Source organism: Neopsephotus bourkii, unplaced genomic scaffold (genome assembly GCF_033783945.1).
Source record: "Neopsephotus bourkii isolate Nb327-2 ecotype Australia unplaced genomic scaffold, CSIRO-AGI_Nbou_v1 NB_1572, whole genome shotgun sequence".
Lineage (NCBI taxonomy): Eukaryota > Metazoa > Chordata > Aves > Psittaciformes > Psittacidae > Neopsephotus > Neopsephotus bourkii.
The window spans coordinates 2,259,393-2,278,023 of record NW_026902048.1 but is presented as its reverse complement, the minus strand read 5'-3'; the positions used below and the strand labels follow the sequence as shown (position 1 = coordinate 2,278,023).

At 49.5% G+C, this 18,631-nt stretch overlaps 1 protein-coding gene across 3 annotated transcripts in view; it reads left to right on the top strand.

Annotated features, from left to right (window-relative positions):
* Positions 1-17,251, top strand: part of LRRK1 (leucine rich repeat kinase 1) — a 76,826-nt gene extending 59,575 nt beyond the window's left edge. For all 3 annotated transcript variants that reach the window (XM_061371227.1, XM_061371228.1, XM_061371229.1), the window contains 10 exons: positions 1,389-1,555; positions 2,510-2,707; positions 3,357-3,634; positions 3,823-4,017; positions 4,825-4,976; positions 6,582-6,699; positions 8,009-8,125; positions 13,101-13,939; positions 14,515-14,616; positions 16,580-17,251. In XM_061371227.1, the coding sequence (XP_061227211.1) occupies positions 1,389-1,555; positions 2,510-2,707; positions 3,357-3,634; positions 3,823-4,017; positions 4,825-4,976; positions 6,582-6,699; positions 8,009-8,125; positions 13,101-13,939; positions 14,515-14,616; positions 16,580-16,757 (2,344 nt within the window). In that variant the 3' untranslated portion in view covers positions 16,758-17,251. The remainder of the gene's footprint in view (positions 1-1,388; positions 1,556-2,509; positions 2,708-3,356; positions 3,635-3,822; positions 4,018-4,824; positions 4,977-6,581; positions 6,700-8,008; positions 8,126-13,100; positions 13,940-14,514; positions 14,617-16,579) is intronic.
* Positions 17,252-18,631: the final 1,380 nt, after the last annotated feature.

The following is an 18,631-nucleotide window of genomic DNA, read 5'->3' as shown; positions in this document are numbered from 1 at the left end:
CAGTGTACCTCTGTAATTCAGTTGGATCTTTTTCCTAAATAATCTCTGCTAGAGGAACATACTGACCACAGGAAACAAATTCATCCACTCTTAATGCCTGCTCTGGCAATTCATCCCAAACTGCACTGCTGGTGGTCAGCACACTCAGTCAGACAATCACTGTGTGCTGACCCAAGTCATCACTTCAGGGGGTCCTTTGAGATCACTGTGGTGCAACATGAGAGTGCCTTTTTAAAGCCACAGCTATCCTGCATTGCCCAGTACTCTGGCCAGAGCTTTGTGTAGTTTGAATCTTTCTAGGATCCCAGAAAAGAGATTTTAATATGGCAAAACCAAAAGGAAGTGCTGCTGCGTCACAAGATTGGCATTGAAATCGCCTTTAGTTTTAAGAGCCTGTAGGTGAGTGAATTTAGACTCCACTAGAGAATTCACACTGAGTCGAGGCTCCTGCTTGGCTGAGGGCTGTTGGATGTGTTGTATAGTAGTGTGGCAGTTCTGAACAGCTGAAACGGCTCTTCCCTACCCATAGCAGCACTGCCAAATCTTTAAGCAGCTTAACGGCATTCCCAGATGGGTTCAGTCAACACCCCTTATTATTTACTGTGTAGAACAAGAGACCTCCTGACAGCAGGCAGGACAAGATATCAATGTCTCTTTTGGTTCACACCCTCTCAGACCTTTCTGTGCCCGATGCAGAGCCATGAGACCTCTAGACCAAACTGTGCCCTTTTGGCTCAGAGTCTTCTGAGCTCCCACTGGCCCCTTTTCCTTTTTGGGGTCATTTCACTGGGCAAACACCCCATCAGCTCATCATGACAACTCTCCTCACAGTGCTATCTCCTAGAGATTTATTTGACGGGTATGAGGCGAGTGGAGACATTTGAAGTGTGAACAGCTGTAAAAGTAGTCTCTGGAAGAGTGGGGAAGTGATGAATTGCAGCTTGGGAACAGCTAGCTGATTTAAATAATCAGGTTTCAGAGTGTGGAGCTGTTCATAAACATCCTGTCCTGCCTCAGTGGAGAAGAGAGGGAAATGAAGCAAAAAAATCATTAATACAGATAAATGGTACAAATAGCTGTACCTTGTCATCTGCTTGGAAAAGGAGCTTATGTGCTTTCCAGATCTGTTTGATTCTTGTGGGATAAATTAGTAAAGAGACTTTTTTGCTCATTGGCCCAGGTGACTTCTTTCTGCTAGAAACCTGCTGTAGAACATGAGCCAGCATAGAGCACGCTGAGGTGACCAAGGTAGTTTAGGTGATCCGGTCCTCTCAGCAGATAAGACAAGAACCAATTAGGGATTTGTGGAAATGGAAATCACATTAAAAATGTGATTTTACAACATCTTTGAAACTTTTAATTAAAAAGCCCCCATCTCCTTTTGGCAGACTATTCCTGGAAAATAGCAAACTGGAATGCAGTGAAAATGAAAACAACATTCTTGGCCAGGGTGGAAGTGGAACCGTTATATATCGGGCACGGTACCAAGGAAAACCAGTGGCTGTGAAGAGATTTCAGATTAAAAAATGCAAGGGTTCTCCCACTTCAGCTGCAGGTACAGTGCACAGCATCGGTGTCGGGAATGAGCTCTTGCAATCTGCTATCCCAAGCTAAGACCAAAGAGCCTTTGCTCTCCAAAGTGCTGGCAGCACCTGTTTAAATACAGCTATGAAATATATGGCAAAATTGATGTGTTTCCACGGAGGAGGAGGGTGCATCTTCGAGTTCTTCATGAAAGCAATGAAGGTCATTGGCACTACTGGAAGCATCTCTCCTGCTGGGTGGACTCAGGGTGCCAAGGCAGAGCCCTTGATTGGGGTGGGAAGTAAGGTTTCATCTCCTGTTCCCAAGCTATTTGGCAATGAGAAGTGTGGATTTGCATGGGTTTGTACTAAGGGCTTGTGAGTCTCTACCTCTGAATAAGTCTTTTACTCCATCTGTGCCAGCAGCTACAGAAAGCAAATTGGAAATCCTCAGGCTGCCAGCTCCTTTAGGCAGGGACAGGCTCTAGTACTGCACATGCTGTCTGTCAAGCCCAGATTTCCAGCAGAGCCTCAGTCCATGGACAAAGGAAAGGGAAAAGTGCCTCATTTTCCTCATTTTTGTTCCCGAACCCCTGAGCTGTGGATTAGCTGCTGTCACAGTGACAAAAACCCTTGGGAAAGACCAAGCCTGCCTGAGCAGCCTGTGGTGACCTGTGGCAGAAGGGCAGCTACTGTGAAGTGTCCCTCTTCTGGCAGGGCAGCTGGGGAAGAGTAGGGAAGACTCCTTTCACCAGAAGGTTTGCAATGTGACACCCATACCCAGACAGTCCCTGCTTTAGAAAGCACAGTCCCTTCCCACCCAACCCATTCTGTGATTCTATGATGCAACTTAAAGCCTTGCTATTGGTGTAACACCACAAGCTGCCTTCCTCCTGCACCATTTCCTCAGTGATTAGCACCTTGCAAAGAGTTTCTGACTTGGTTTCTCAACTGGGGAGTAAGAAGGGGTTTGTGTGTCTTGCCAGATACCATGCTGAAACACCTGAGAGCCATGGATGCCATGAAGAACTTCTCAGAGTTTCGCCAGGAAGCCAGCATGCTCCACTCACTGCAACACCCCTGCATCGTCTCCCTTATTGGCATCAGCATCCATCCTCTCTGCTTTGCCTTAGAGCTGGCCCCCCTGGGCAGCCTCACCACTGTACTGTCTGAAAACTCCAAAGGTAAAAACAGGGTCTTCCTCCTGGAAGAGCTCATTCTCTCGGTCGTGATAGTGGCAAATGGTCAACAACATTTAAATTACTGCCTGGTTTACTAGAGGGGATTTTTTTCCAGACTAGGGGAAGTGGGAGGGATGGAATTGCTCTTAAACTGTGCCTTTGGGAACCTAGTAAAAATTGATGCTTAGGATTTTCAAGCCTATTTTGGAGACCTGGATTTTCAATTTCTCTGCAAATCAAAAACTGCATCTCACTTCAGTGCTGCATGGGGAACGCTGTGTTCATCCCCCTGGCACTCTGATTTCCCTCATAATTATCTGTATTTCTGTCACTGTCAGATGAATGACACTAATTCCAAGATAGGTTGAGGCCATCTGACCCTCTTGGCACCTTGGCTTTGTGTCAGCTTTTGGTAAGACACTAATTCTAACCAGAAGACTTAGGGGTTTAGAAGTGGAGGGTTTAAAAAAAAGAATCTAATAGAACTGTCAGATGTGAGTAGTAACACGAACAGTGTCACTTCACATCCTGACATTGAGTGATGTTTTAAAAGGTTGTTAGTTATTGCTCTGAGTTTAAAAGAGAAAGGAGGAGGTGAAAAAAGCAATTGTTGCAATTACAAAACTGAAGACAGGCTGTTCCTTTGCGCCAGGGTCTTCCTTTGTGCCACTGGGACACATGCTGACACACAAAATAGCGTACCAGATTGTAACAGGCCTTGCCTACCTGCATAAGAAGAACATCATCTTCTGTGACCTGAAGTCAGACAACATTTTGGTGTGGTCCCTGGATGTCAAAGAGCACATCAACATCAAACTCTCTGACTATGGCATCTCCCGGCAGTCCTTCCATGAAGGCGCGCTTGGCGTGGAGGGCACACCAGGATACCAAGCTCCTGAGATCAGGCCTCGCATAGTCTATGATGAGAAGGTAACTGTGGTGTATCCATGGGGGCAGCTCCTGTGTGACAGCAGTGGGTGCTGGCTTCATGCATGGGGCTGAATTCCCTTACACATGCATGGTACGCAGCACTGGCGTTCCCACTGTGACCTTCCTTCCTTCCTTCTCCATTCACCAAGAGGGGTTTGCCTTGTTTTTTCCTCTGCCTCTGGCTCTAGGTGGACATGTTCTCCTATGGGATGGTCCTGTATGAGCTGCTGTCCGGTCAGCGGCCTGTGCTAGGACAACACCAGCTCCAGATTGCAAAGAAGCTGTCTAAAGGGATCCGTCCTGTTCTTGGGCAGCCAGAAGAGGTGCAGCTATATAGGATGCAGGCACTCATGATGGAGTGTTGGGACACTAAGCCAGAAAAGGTACAAGACAGCCCTTTTGTGACCAGTGTTTTTTTGATCTTACAGCTACAGGGATCCAGCAGCCCTCTTCACACAGGAGAGCTGAGCTTGCTCTTGGTACACCAGACAGCTTGTTTGGCCATGTACTGCTCCTGCTGATATGGCCCAGAACTGCTCTTGACTTAAATAAGAGTTTTATGAATGAAGTGATGGTAGATTGGTGGCCTTAGACAGTGTGGTGACATGAAGGTCCCTTGATGTCAGTGGCAGTTAGGGTATTGATTTCACCAGGGCAAGATGTTACCCATGATTTCTACAATACTATGCTGTGAGTGTAACTACAAAGATTTCCAAACCCCTGAGATTGTGAAAGGCAGTGTGAGGAATAAAAGGGTTCGAAGTATGTGAAAAGGATGATGCTGCATTGTGTTTATTAATTACAAGTTGGTGTTTAATAGCTGATGTCCTGCAGGCAAAGGTCAGCTTGACTCACAGCTGTTAGTCATGGCAGTGACAGTGGGGCAGCTTCCAAAATTCATAAACCTGAAGAAATGAATTGATAAAATGTGTAAGAGGATCACTGATCAAACCATGGAAGTACAGAAGAGGTTTGGCTTCAGTGGGATATAGAGGATACTAAGAACCAATGAGGTGGGATTTATAAGGAGAATTTGGTGCAGATCTGAGAAAGTAGCAGATGTCTTTATTGAAGAAGGCCACTTCCTGACTCCCCAGCTTTAATAATTAATAATTATCGTAGTTCTTTTATGATCTGGACCTCCAGCTGTCTTGTGTGACATATGCCTTTCCTTTTTCCTTTCCCCACAGCGTCCACTGGCCATTTCTGTGGTAGGACAGATGAAAGATCCTGCCTTTGCAACATTTATGTACCTGCTATCCTGTGGGAAGCAGTCCTCCTTCTTCTGCTCCCAAGGACAGGATTACACTGTGGTGTTCTGGAATGGGAAGGAAGACACCAGGTGAGACAGCTCATATTTGTAATTTCTTTCTTTCTTTTTTCTTTTTAAGTAAAAACCCTTCAGCATCTTCACTTCATGCTCCTGGGAGGGAGGTAAAGAGAAGGTGAAAGTGGATTTGGGGGAGTGCCAAGGATAGGGTGAACACTGTTTTCCCAAACTCTTTTAATTGCGAACAGTGGTTGCTTTATAAAGGCTATTTAATGAGCTTAACTCAGCTTCAGTTAATATGAGGAGAAGCTTAGGGCAGTGTAGTGATTCACGCACACAGGATGAAGCATTTGTACATGAGAACAGACATGTTCTGCCTTCCCTAATGAGGCCATTTAACACTAAACCTTTCCTAATTGCGACTGCAGTTCCATCTCCATTCTGCAGAGCAATTAAGCACATGCTTAAATCCTATTGAAATCATCAGGAGTTAACCACATGCCTGAAGCTGTGTGTGCAGCCAAGTGTATACTGCCAGTAAAATGTGTGCTGTACTGAATAGGCATGTGCTTAAAATGTTATTAAACTGTGACTGAGATGATTGCATTTTGCTCAGTCGTATGTGACCCATGGCTAGTTAGGTTTATTTTTATGGATGTTACTGATTTTATAGCCTCAGTCTTCTTTGGAAACAGTCACAAACTGATGTAAATTTTATATTGCTGTGTTCATTATTTGTAACCATTAACCTAATGGGAAAGGGACGTGATTTGTTTATGAACAATTTGCTTTGCTCTTCGTGGTGCCTGCTCAATCGTTCAGTGCAAACAGTACAAGTACTCCTGCTAAAACTGTTGAAACACATGGGACTCACAGATGTAATTTGAATGCATGGATGTTGTCCAGATATTCACAGCAATATATCTCAGTGAATCTGCTTCCTGACTGGACAATCCGCTTGCTGGAGACTGCTGAGTAACAAATTACTTATATGTGGCAGATTTCAGGCTGTGTAATTGCTCTTGCCACAGGTGGTAAAACATCTGGGGCTCACAGATGTGGGTGTGAATGTCCAGTTATTGTTCAAACATGCAAACCCAATAAACTCCCCAAACAAAATACGTGTAGTTACAAAAATATTAATCAGTCATGTTTAGAAATCATGTTATCAGGTTACAGGTCTTTGCTCTTACTTGGAAGAATCATGCTCTTCTGTTTTATGTACTAGAATAAGTAATGAAGCCAGATAATACTAAGGCAGTGAACTTGGAAAATGAGCACATATTCTCTGGAGAACCTAATGGGCAAGATGGGCTAAGACCTCACAGCTATTAATTACTATTAATAGCTAGTAATACTGCTGTTCAGCTGGAGCCATTTGTCTCACAGCTGAATTATAGTAACCACATAAATTCTCCTCATCCATTTCCACACAAAGTCAGATAGCTGAGTTTAAATCTTCATGGAAACAATTGCATATCTGCCCCCTAAGGAAGACTTGTGGCACATCTGTATTTCTCTTGCTTTACAATGGCTGTTTGAAGGGTTGTAGGTCCTTGAAGCATCGTGCACATCTGGACAGCCATGTTACAGCTTGGCCAAAAATGCCACGTACTGTCCTGCAGCAGTGTGCAGGCTGGATGCTGGCTATAGGGAATTGTTATTTGCTCCTTTCAGAAACTACACAGTGGTGAACCTGGAGAAGGGAGTCATAGAAGTGGAGCGGATGAGCTGCCCAGGAATGAAGCTATGCTGCCAACTCAAATTTCAGAATGCCCTCTGGGCTGCCACAGAGGTGAGTGTTGGTTGAGTCCAAGTGCCCTGCTCAAGAAGGGGCCTCAGAAGAGACACAAATGAAGAGAAAGAGCTTATTAAATTAGTAAAGCTGAGAGTGTTTGAGACCATGTTCATCTCGGCTGAGCAGTCTGATGTTGCATCTGCTGCCTTTGGGTGTATTGTTTCTACATGTCAGACAGCTGACACCTAGATCAAAATCCTGCCTCCTGGTGTTCAAAGCAATCGTGGGAACTTCCACTTTCCAAGGCAAAACTTTCTGGATTGTAGCATATCCGTACGCAGGGTTTCATCTGGGAAATGTCCTTATCTGAAGGCGATAAAGGGAAGCAGTGAAAGAAACCATGCATGGAAGGGTGGGGTTTTGAAAGAGGCCTGAGGGATTTGAAAGTTGGTGGGAAATGGGTACCCAAGGTTTGTGTTCACCATGGAAAACTGCAGCGAAAACGATAAGAGAGAGCATGGCTGATGTATCCCTCAGAGCCCCTGTCCACCCATCGCAAAGCGCTGTGTTAAGTGTCAGCCAGTCCCAACACAATCGTTTGACACAAAGCAGGTTAAAAATAGCTGAAACAAGCTGAAATGTTCCTGAAGTTCAGTGTTTCATTGTGGAAAAGAAGGTCATACTTACTGAATAAATGATTTGTGTTGGCTAATTCACTCCACCCTAGGATAGGTGCTGTAACTGAGTGAGAATACAGCTCTTTTTCCCCCATAAGTAAATAAGACATACTGACCTTTTCTGTTTCCAGATGGAGGTAAAGTTCAAATATTCATATTTTTATAACAAAAATGATAGAAAAAATAGAATTAAAAAATCTTAAAGCACTGTATTGCCACCTCTTCAGTAAAAATGAAATGTACTGCTATTCCCTTAACTGGGTGCTCTATGTCAGTTTAGTAGATTTATGAGCTCTGGAGCAGGCGTAATTCCTCATACAGTGTAATACTTGCTTTCCTTGGATTGACAGATTCATGCAAAACAGCATGCAACATGTTTCAGTTGTCTTGGCACGTTTGGGGTTTGTGCAGTCAGGGTTGTCAAATGCTGCTTTTAGATGTGGTGATAAAACACCTGTAGTGCTGATTTTGGTGGCTTCTGGATAGCACATACATTGCCCACAGCTCATCCTGGGGAAAGTAGTACCTGCTTTCTATCCTGTGGTCTCCAGGGAAAACAAAGAGAAAGCCAGGCTTTGGGTATCAAGTAAAAAATGGTTTTGGAACCAGTTTGATCCTGTTCAGGTATTAAAATATGAAAAACATGAAAGATGATTGAAATGTACAGAGTTTTATGTGTTCTTTCACAGGACCAGAAGATTTCTGTGTACGGGTTGCAGGGCATGTGTCCTCTAAAGACTCCACAGAAGTGTTTAGACACTCCTGCTACTGTGAGCTGCTTTCTAGTCATGCCCATTGTCAAAAAGGTAAGGAGGAACCTAAAGGGAAAGGGGCATTTGTGGGACTAAGCCAAGCTGCCAGAGCCTGTGTGGCTCGTTGCTAGCTCGTGTTGGACTTTGCAATGCCCAGGAACATTTTGGCAGCGTGGGGAGAAGGCTTCCAGATCTTTGTGCCTCTGCCAGAAGACAGAGGTGTGGGCAAGAACCGGAGTCAGGGAACCAAAGCTGGCACTTCCAAGCCTGCTGGGAAAATGGTCAAAATAGATCAAATTCCTCTGCAAGGCAGTTTTCCAGCTGTGTTTCCACATCCCGGGAAGACAGTGTTTAGGCTGATCAAGTAGAGAGGACATGAAACAATAATTAGAATGGAGATTTGTCAACTGCTGATGCAGGGTTTGAGTATCCTGTATCCTAGCTCTGGTAACTACTCTTTCCCTGTCATTTGTGTACACAGTCATCTTGATAATACTGTCTAGGCTCAGCCACACTTCTCTTTTGGTTTTGAATGAGAACACATGGGTAATACGGTTTGTAGGGGTAATAATCTCATAGATAATACAGATAGTTACAGGTAATAACAGGAGTTAATATATTATCTAGTTCTGGAATTGCTAGCATCCAGTTACTGGCAAGAGAAATGGGACATGACTGCCTATCGTGCAAGTCTTGGGAGGTGTGTAAGAACTGGTGTGGGGCTAAATTACCTCCGGTTTACTTACAGTCACCTCAAGTGAAAACACATAATTATGTTCCAGCATTGTTAGTAGCTGTGTAGTTTCTGCAAATGCCAGCAGACCGGTAAGTGTCTAAAAGCTCAGTATGGAGCAGCTCTCAGAGCAACAGTGGAGCTGCCTTATGCCACGTGCCCATTCCGAGTTGCTGTCCATTTCTGGCTCCAACTGCAGCATCGCTGCAGACTGACTCTGAGGCAGATGGTTAGTGTAAGGTGTACTGCTTCACTTCCAAACACGGTGTCAGGAGGACTAAAATAGGGCATAGATGTGAAGCTGGCAGAGGGATGAGTTTCACCGCCCGGGAGGCTGCACCTCTCAGCTTTCTTTGGCTCCCAGACCTGGAGTTTCGTTTCTGATGTGCAGGGCAAATTTCTTTTTCATGCTGCCTGAGGTTTTGTCCAGGGCAGTCGAACGAGTCTTTTGCTTTCAGCTTTTCCACTGTCATACAGCTTGCAAAGCCATTCCTCAAGGGTTACGAGTGGCTTTATGTCTCCTGGTTTCTATTTCCAGTTTGTGGCTTGCCTAGAAAATGTCATAAATAATGCCAGGCCCTACAATAGTAATATTGAGTCTAGACACCTCCCTTCCTCCCCCGACCCTACCCAACCTTCCAGAAATCCACATCCCTTCGGCATACTCCTTAGTTTATTGGTCTTACTTTTTCCCCTCTCCTTTCTATGAATGAGCTTGGCAGTGAAATAACCAGCGCAGCAGCCATAGGGATGTGCAGACCAGGTTGGCAAGAAACTAAACCGCTTTTTGACGGAGCCAGTTCTTCCAGCAAGGCTCAGTGGAAAGCTTACACTTGTCAAACTCACTGTGCAGCGTACCGGAGTTATCACACAGGCATTGTTGTCCAGTGGAGAACAGAACTGCCTGCGTTTCCCTGGGAAGAAAGCCTTTAGCTGACGAGATGTGAGGTAACTTGCAGGCAGAGAATTGCCGAGGGATGTTGCTGGGAAGGGGAATTCTTTACGACTGCCTTGGGAAGACTGATCCAAAAGAAATAGTTTCCAAAACTTGGTTTCTCATCCAAAGGAAGCATCATGGAAATTTAAAAGCAGCAGAGAGGGCCCCAGAATCCAAAACTCTCCCGCCAAGGAAAAAGTCTTGTACAAGTTAAGCTTTTTTTGTTGCGTGCTTTCTGTCACCAGCATCACTGGGTTTGGCAAACAAGAACATTTCCTTTCAGGAAAAAAAACCCCAAATAAGCAAATAAACAGGTTAAAAGGAGCAAAACAAGATGCCTTCTGAATTGGTTTGCAGCATTCTTATGAGGAGATGTTGATGGAGAGGGAAACCTGAATGGTTCAAGCCTCTGGCCCCTTGCAGGAACCTGGAACACATGAAAACAAGAGCTGCATTTAAAGGCTGCAGCCTGCTGCGGCGTTCACTGCCAGCAGTGCCAGACCCTGTGGGGAGGAGAGGAGGAGGTGACCCAGGCTGGGCTGTTGGGGGCTGTATTTTTCTTCTTAACCTGCTCCTGATGGCTCCAAGCCTTGCTCTGTCCTTAGCTACGAGAACAGGACGTCTGGAGCCAGCTCATCTCCTGCACATCACATACCATCACAGCCCCGCTCAGAGGCCTTCCTCCCTGGCACAGTGGGACTTCTGGCAGGACGGAGACTTCAAATGCAGTTTTGTTGCTGTGTGTTTTTGTTGGCTCTTTATGGAGCCCAAATGCTGAAAACGAATTCTGAGAAAGTTACTTAAGGTTTCTGGAGGCTGCTGCCCTGCCTGCCTCTGGTCACTGCTGTCATACCCTCATTTGAAGGGTTTTGCCCGGCTGCACTGGCACCTAATGAAGTCTGGTGGGTCAGTGGAACCCTTTGCCATGGTCTTCTGTGAAATGGTCAGTCCCTTGTCTCAGGCAAGGGATGGCAGGCTCAGGGCTTTTCTCAGCACTTGAGCACTCCTCGCTTCTTAAACAGAGAGATAACAACAGTGGCTGGATAGAAACAGGTCCCAGTAGCCAAGGCAGTGAGCAATCACCACCCCAGAGCACAAAATAACTTCCAGATTTGCTTCCCCCACTGTGCTTTTCCAGCCATGGCTAGAATTTGGTGTCACTGGTGAAGCTGGGTGGGGATCAGTGATGCAGCTCTGCCTGGTAACAGCGCTGATGGCTCAGCCCTGGGGCAGTCTGGCCTGTGGAACCCGGAGGGAAGCTGGGTTCTGTTCTGCAGGAGCTGACACTAATAGACTAAAATCAGAATACTTTTTATGAAGCCTGTGCTTGGGTAATTCACTGATTTCAGCTCATACGAGACAAAATGACGGAGATCTCTGGAGACTCTAAGTGTCCTGTGTCACACTAAGAGCAGTTCACGTTGCCATAACCTGCGTTGTGGTTAATGTCGGATATCCCCATCTAAAATCCTCTGTTTTTAGTAAAAGTACCAGTTGTGCAGGGTCTGAAAAAGAGCTGGCCCATTTTCACCAGAGAAATGTGGGCTGCTCTGCTTTGCTTTGTTTTGTTCTGTTTTAAACAATCAAACTCCTTTCCAAAGAAGGAATAACCCAAAACCCAGCTTGTGCAAAGCATCGTGCCATGTTCCAGCCTACTGACGCAACTCCCTGGCAAAGCCACGTCCAGGAGCCTTTGCACCAGATCCACATGGCAGCAGGGACATGGCACCAGACACTACAGGCCTTTTGGGTTTCTTTTAATTAGTGGTTAGAGCATTGGGACTGGACTGAGTTAAAGTCCAGGTCCCATTTCACAACTTTCCACTTGCTTCCCTACTTTTTCCCATTACAGTAAAGTTCTGCTGTGACTTGGATTAGTCATACGGGCTCAGCACACTCAGGGTTTTACTCATGCTTTGTGTGCAGGATAATGGCTTTTTATCCAAGACTCTTAATGAGCCTTGCAAACAGTGCAATCAATTAAACTCATACTTACCCTCTGCTATCTGCCCCCTTGATATCTGAGAGCAATTCAAGACACTGATTTTGGCCTCTCTGGGTTTAAGCAGCCTGGGAGCTGTCTTCCATTTCTGGCACAGCCAAGATCCCTGGAAAGACACAGGTTTTCCCTTAATTTACGAGCAGCAAGAGGTGATGCTGCGTCCGCAGGCTGTCTGGCTGCAGAGGGGTGAGCTTGTGTCATTCAGCTGGTGGTGCTGTCTGGTTTGTTCACTTTGCCTCGCTCAGTCCAACCAGCTTGTAACAACAGCAAAAAAGCCCTGGGCAAAGGGTCTTTATGTAGAATTTATTGCTCCACAGGGAGGAAATGGAAAAGCCTTTGAGGTGGGTATTGTTTTATCTGCCTCGCAGATGGGGGAGTTCCTGGTACAGACCCAAGGTCATGGGGAGTTTTACTCCTGAGAGATTCATTTCCCAGTCTGTTTAACAGCATTTGCAGGGCTGGGATGAGCTGGAGGAGTCGGAGACCCCGTGAGCCGTGTCCTCCTCACCGGCTCCCGTCCATGGGACGTGACAGCATCCACTGGAGCGGGGCTGCAGAGCAGCACGGAGCCATGGCTCCTGCAGCCAGCACATCTGTACAGTTAGGGGCAGGGTTTTAGCCACCTGCAGGTTTGTTCATGGCACTTGGAATCCGCTTTGCTGAAGTGCTGCTGCTTCTGTGCCTTTCGCTGGGGTCTCTGTGAGCTGTCAGGATCCCAGAGGGTGTCCCCAGGAGGAGCAGGGCTGTCAAAGCAGCAGACATCGGAGGCAGAGCCATCACTGTGTGCTCCTGTTTGCCTCCCTCTCTTTCCTTTTCTGCTGCGTTCCTTCTGTTCCTCTCCTGCCTACACTGATAGCAGTAGCTTTTACTCCTTGTTGGAAATGAGCCGGGTTTCTACAGCTGGGTTCATAGGATCACGATGGCTGTCTCTGAACATACTCCAGCTTGAATTTGTTAACCTTTGGGGCAGACTGCCAGGTCTGTCTGTCCTCCCTTGCCAATAAAGAGGTAATACTGGGTGAGAGGAGTATGGCTCTGCAGCAGCTTCTATGTAATGACTTCGTTTTACGTTGCTGTTATCACTGAGTGAATTGGGTAAGTTACTGGTGTACTTGTAGAGCTGAGAGAGGCAGCCAGAGCCTTTGGGGCTGAAAGCTCTTGTAGTGAATGCTTCACCCCTGGCAGTGTTCAAGGCCAGGTTGGACAGGCCTTGGGCAACACGGTCTAGTGTGAGGTGTCCCTGCTCACAGCAAGGGGTTGGAACTGGATGGCCTTAGGGTCCTTTCCAACCCAAACCGTTCTATGATTGCAGAGAAGTAAAGAATCCAATGGCCATTCTGCTGTCTCTTCCTTGCAGAACTCGTACGTGGTGCTGGCTGGTTTGTCGGATGGACTCGTAGCAGTGTTCTCAGTGTCCCAGGGCATCCCAGGGGACAGCTGCTCCTACCTGTGCTCCCACACGGCAAACAGGTCCAAATTCAGCATTCCTGACGACGACCCCCGGCAGAACCCGTACCCCGTGAGGGCCATGGAGATCGCCAGCAGCGGGGCCGAGGTCTGGTACAGCAACGGCCCCGGCATCCTCATCATAGACTGCGCCTCGATGGAGATCAGCAGGAGGCTGGAGCCCTTCAGCCCGCCCTCGGTCATCACATCCATCGCCTGCAACTCCGAGTGCCACGGCGAGGAGGTGGTGTGGTGCCTGGACGAGAAAAGCAACTTCCTGGTGATGTTTCACGTTGCCACCTACCAGCTCTGTGCACGGTACTTCTGCGGGGACTGCAGCCCCCTCAGGGACATGTTCACAATCCAGCAGCCCTCAGCACCCATCCCAGCTACAGCACCCATCAACCACAGAGCGATGGAGAGCAGCCCGCTGGCGGACGTGAGCATCCTGTACAGCCCGGAGGGTGGCACCCAGATCCTCAACCACCAGGACTCGCTCACCGATTATTGCTCTGTGTCTTCCTACTCCTCCTCGCCTCCTAACAGGGTCACCCAGTGCCCCTCCAGCCTGCCCAGCTCACCCACGAGCCCCTCCAGTGCACTCCTCTCCATTGATTTTGAGGAGTCTGGCAAATTCCATGAGCTGAAGGCTTCCCTGGATCACGATGCTGTGCCTTTGGGGGACAACATGCAGCAGCACCTCCAAGCTGTCAAGATCCTTCCAGTAAAAGACCTCATATGGATCCCCAGGTAAGCAGGTCACTTATCAAAGAACTGCATCAAAACCCCTGCTGGGCTGAATGTGAGATTATCCCAGGCTAACTCAGGAGCTTCTGCATTCCCAGCATCATTCACCTGGACTAAATAACCAAGACACTTTGCTCCCAGTACAATGTTACATCGGTTTTCTACCCCTTTTTAAAGCTGTTTGGTGTTGAGCAGCATGGCCACAGCTCGGGTCGTGCCAGACTGATTTCAGCAGAGTGAGAAGGTGGGTGGTCAGGGTCAGACTCGAAGCTGTGGTTCCTCAGCTACTGAGGTGACAAAAACCAGCAGGCAGCTTCCTTGCTCACACACAGCCTTGCAAATCCTCTTGTCTTTTGTCGAGCTGATGGAAACCACTGGGAATCTGGTTTGGCCTGGCCTGGGGGCTCTCACTGTAGTGGATTCCAGATGCACCTCAATGGCATCAGAGCACCCCTTTCCCTGCAGAATGCTGTATGACTGCAGGAGGAGTTGCAGCAGAGGATGGGTACCCAGCACAGATCTTCCTCAGCAGTTCCCATTGTGGAATACGTGTGACATCTCCCTTGTTTCTGTTCCAGGAGAGGAGGGGATATCATCGTTATCGGGCTGGAGAAGGAATCGGGCACCCAGCGGGGCAGAGTGATCGCCGTGCTGAAGGCTGGGGAGCTGGCTCCCTATGGGTGAGCATGATGGGGCAGTGCCCATTGCCCCAGGGGCACAAGGGCACTGGGTGGCAGAAAGTGGCTCTGCAGGCTCCTGTGAGCTTCCTCTTGGCTTCCAGCTGTGTCTGAGAAGGTCCCAGACAGAGGAGATGCAGGTGGTGGTTGCACATCAAGGCGTGTGCTTGCTCTTAGAGCATGATATAGGTGAGGGGAAGGCACCGTGACCACAGCCTGGTCTCCAAGAGGCACAGAGACCAAGCACCCCATAACGAGAGAGACGGGCCCATCGTGCACAATGCAGTGAACGCTGGTCTGATCCTGCCTGGTGCTGGGCCCCGGGGCTCTGAGGGCACCTGGCAGAGGAGCAGTGGAGCTTGGCAGCCCGAGGCCCTGCGCTCAGAACAAGAGGGGTATTTATGCAGAGCACGGTGCTTGTCTGTGGCTGCATTCACGTGGGTCAGGTTGATGTTCTGGCTCTAAATGAGCACCTTTGTGCTGGCGGCAGTGACGGGCCGGGGGCAGGCTCCTGGAGCACAGGGGGGAGCAGTTACATACATTAACTGCAATGTTTCATACAGTGAACAAGGGTCCAAGCAAATAAATGGCTGCTGGAGAGATGGGGGTGTTCCTGCTGATCACTTTAATACCAGTCTGGGGTTGTGCTGTCTATGTCCAGACAAATGGAGGTTAAGGATTGCGAGGGATTATACATTCTCATTTATTACCACTAGGCAAACAGCCAGAGATCAAAGCTCTCCTGCCATTCCCTTTGCTTTCAGTGTGAGTGTCCTTACCAGCTAGCTGGGAGTAGGGCATCACCTCTGTTGCTCACGGGTAATCTTTAGGGTGATTTTGCTTTACCCACATCAGGTGTGGAGTTGAGGCGAAGCAATGCGGACACCTCAGGCTTGCCCTGCTTTGCTGCCCGGCTGGTCCAGGCACGATGGCCACTGACTCACCCTGTTTAACCAGCAGGATAAAGACCAACAGTGCAGCCTCCTCCAAGGGCAGGGCAGGGTGGGGAGGTGCTTCTTTAGGGGCAGTTTGTGATAGAAACAGCTGCCAGGGACAACCCTTGTTGCCAGTTCCCCCCATCTGGGGCCTCAGTTTGGGGCCAGTCTTCCCCCATCTGCTGTCAGAGCAGTAGATAGAGGCCAGCAAGGGCTGAACTCCTGTTGTAGAATCACAGAATCCCAGACTGGTTTGTGTTGGAAGGGGCCTTAAAGCCCATCCAGCTCCAACCCCTGCCACTGGCAGGGACCCCTTCCACTGGAGCAGCTTGCTCCAAGCCCCTGTGTCCACCCTGGCCTTGAGCACTGCCAGGGATGGGGCAGCCACAGCTTCTCTGGGCACCCTGTGCCAGCGCCTCAGCACCCTCACAGGGAAGAACCCTGAACCCTGCAGGGACAAAAGCATCACCTTCTGCCAGGCCTCATCCCCGTGGGGTATCTGCAGGGCAGCTGCTGCTGTCTGAGCAGGGAACTCGCTCAGGCACCGGGAAGGGAAGCACACGCAGTGTGATGCTGTCACACAGGACTCCTGCAGCAGCCTTGTGGATCCGTGTGCTGTTGCCCCAGCCATGCCTGCGGGCTGGGCTCCATCCCACTCCCACAGGCTGGGGAAGCTGTTGGCAGCCTGTAGCTGTGCCGTGATGGAGCTGTATTCAAAATGCCCAGCTGGCAGCAGGAGAAAGAGTCTGGATTGAGGGCAACCTCAGAACGTCCGCAGACGAGCACCCACCAGCATGTGTGGGCACCCTTTAGAAACCCTTTCCCACATCACTGAGCTGCTTGCTTCTGCCTTTGCCATGGTTTCTGATCCCTCTCTTTGTTACATTCCCCTTTCTCATGGATTTGTAGCTTATAAAGAGATTCAGTAGCTGGAAGGGGAAGCGTGTGAGTCAATGCCTTACCCCATGACAGTGATGCGCTTTGCTGGCAGAGCTCTGATGCCCTTCTCTGCTCTGTCCTTCCTTGTGCAGGGCGCTGGTGGATGCTGCTCTCATAGCGAAGGACACGGTTGTGTGCTGCTTCCAGAACGAAACCACGGAGCGGTGCCTGGCTGTCTGGAGGGGCTGGAGCGCCAGGGACTTTGACATCTTCTACCAGGCCTACGAAGAGCTGGGAAGGCTCGAAACCTGCATGAGGAAGAGGAGGTAGTGCCTGCGGCGCCGGGAGCCGGGGCTCGATGGGAGCATCCTGCTCCAAGTGTGCCTGGACTGCGAGACACAGCCCCGAGAGGCAAGGGACGAGGGGTGGGAGCATGGGAATGGTTTGCTGCTAAGGACCACTGTGGGGTTCCCGTGGCTGGAGCCCCATCAGGGCTTTGGGGATGGAAGGGGCCAGTGTGAGTGGAGCCGCCTCTCTGCTCTCTTGCTCCATCGCACGCTCCCCTGCAGTAATGGAGAGCAGGAGGTGGACGTGCCTCTCCTACAGTTTCTTCTTCCCCATTTTAAACTCCTTCCTCACCTTCAGCATGCCCTGGCTGCTGCTGCTGCTGCTGCTGCTGCTGCTTTATGGTGTCTGTTGTCAGCCGGGAGAGCCCCGGTACCCCCAGGGGGCTCTTCCTGGGAGCCTGAGCATGTTGTGGTCCTCACTGCCTGCTGGCCGGCAGTGCGGCTCACCGTGGGACAATGCATCCCACTCCATGGGACAATGCATCCCTCTCCATGGGGCAATGCATCCCACTCCATGGGACAATGCATCCCACTCCATGGGACAATGCATCCCACTCCATGGGACAATGCATCCCACTCCATGGGACAATGCATCCCTCTCCGTGGGACAATGCATCCCTCTCCGTGGGACAATGCATCCCTCTCCATGGGGCAATGCATCCCGCTCTGTGGGACAATGCATCCCTCTCCATGAGACAATGCATCCCGCTCCGTGGGGCAATGCATCCCGCTCCGTGGGGCAATGCATCCCGCTCCATGGGACAATGCATCCCTCTCCATGGGACAATGCATCCCGCTCCGTGGGGCAATGCATCCCGCTCCATGGGACAATGCGTCCCACTCCATGGGACAATGCATCCCATTGGAAGCACTGTGGAGCTGCTGCCCCCATCCCTGCTTGTGTGTGAGAGGCTGCTTCAGGTGCGGCCCCCGTTGTGGCTGCTGTGCAGAGACACCTGGGTGTAAGCCCCAGTGATGGATGAGCTTTGGCTGGTTCCTGAAGGCTGCTGTGGCACAGTGCTACTGTGAGAGCCTCAGACCAGCTGCCAGTGATCCTGCACAGCCTCGGGATGTGAGCGAGCTGGTTAACAGCACTGGTGCAGAGCCCATTGGACATAGAGCCGATGCAAAGCCAAGTCCCTCGGTTGGGGAGATGCTCGCTGGTGTGAGACAGGGACCCCTTTAACCAGGAGGGTTTGAAAACTGCCTTTGCTCCACTCCTCTTGGTGAATGCACTTGGGAGTGTCGGGAATGCAATAAGCTTCATTTGCCCGTGTATCTGTGCAGCTTCCCTTCATTAGCCTGGGATGATGTATTGGCTCTGACTACACTTGCACTCAGTTATCCCAAGCATGTACAGCAGTGTATAAAGGGGGCCTGGCTGAGCCCCCTGTGTAAAGGTGTACAGTTCCATTTTGGACCTTCTTCTTTTCTATCCCGAGACACCCGTGTGAGCATCGGCAAGGCTGGCCAAGGCCGAGGGGCAGGGTCACGCTCTGGTTCACAGTTCTGGTGCAGGCTGCTACGATCCCTCCCTCAGAAACACGAGCGTATCTTGAAATAAACCCGTTCCTCCCCACACTGGCACGGCACTGGTGGCACTCTTTATTGGCCTTGTCTCCATCCCCTACAGCTCCTCCAGCGGCCGCTGCATCACGGAGTCCCAGACTGGTTTGGGTTGGAAGGGAACTTAAAGCTCTTCCAGCTCCAACCCCTGCCACGGGCAGGGACCCCTTCCACTGGAGCAGCTTGCTCCAAGCCCCTGTGTCCAACCTGGCCTTCGCTCAGCCTTGCAGGTTTTCTTTGGGAAGACTCTGGAATCACCACAGCCATTCCTCATCCTCTCCCTGGAGCAGC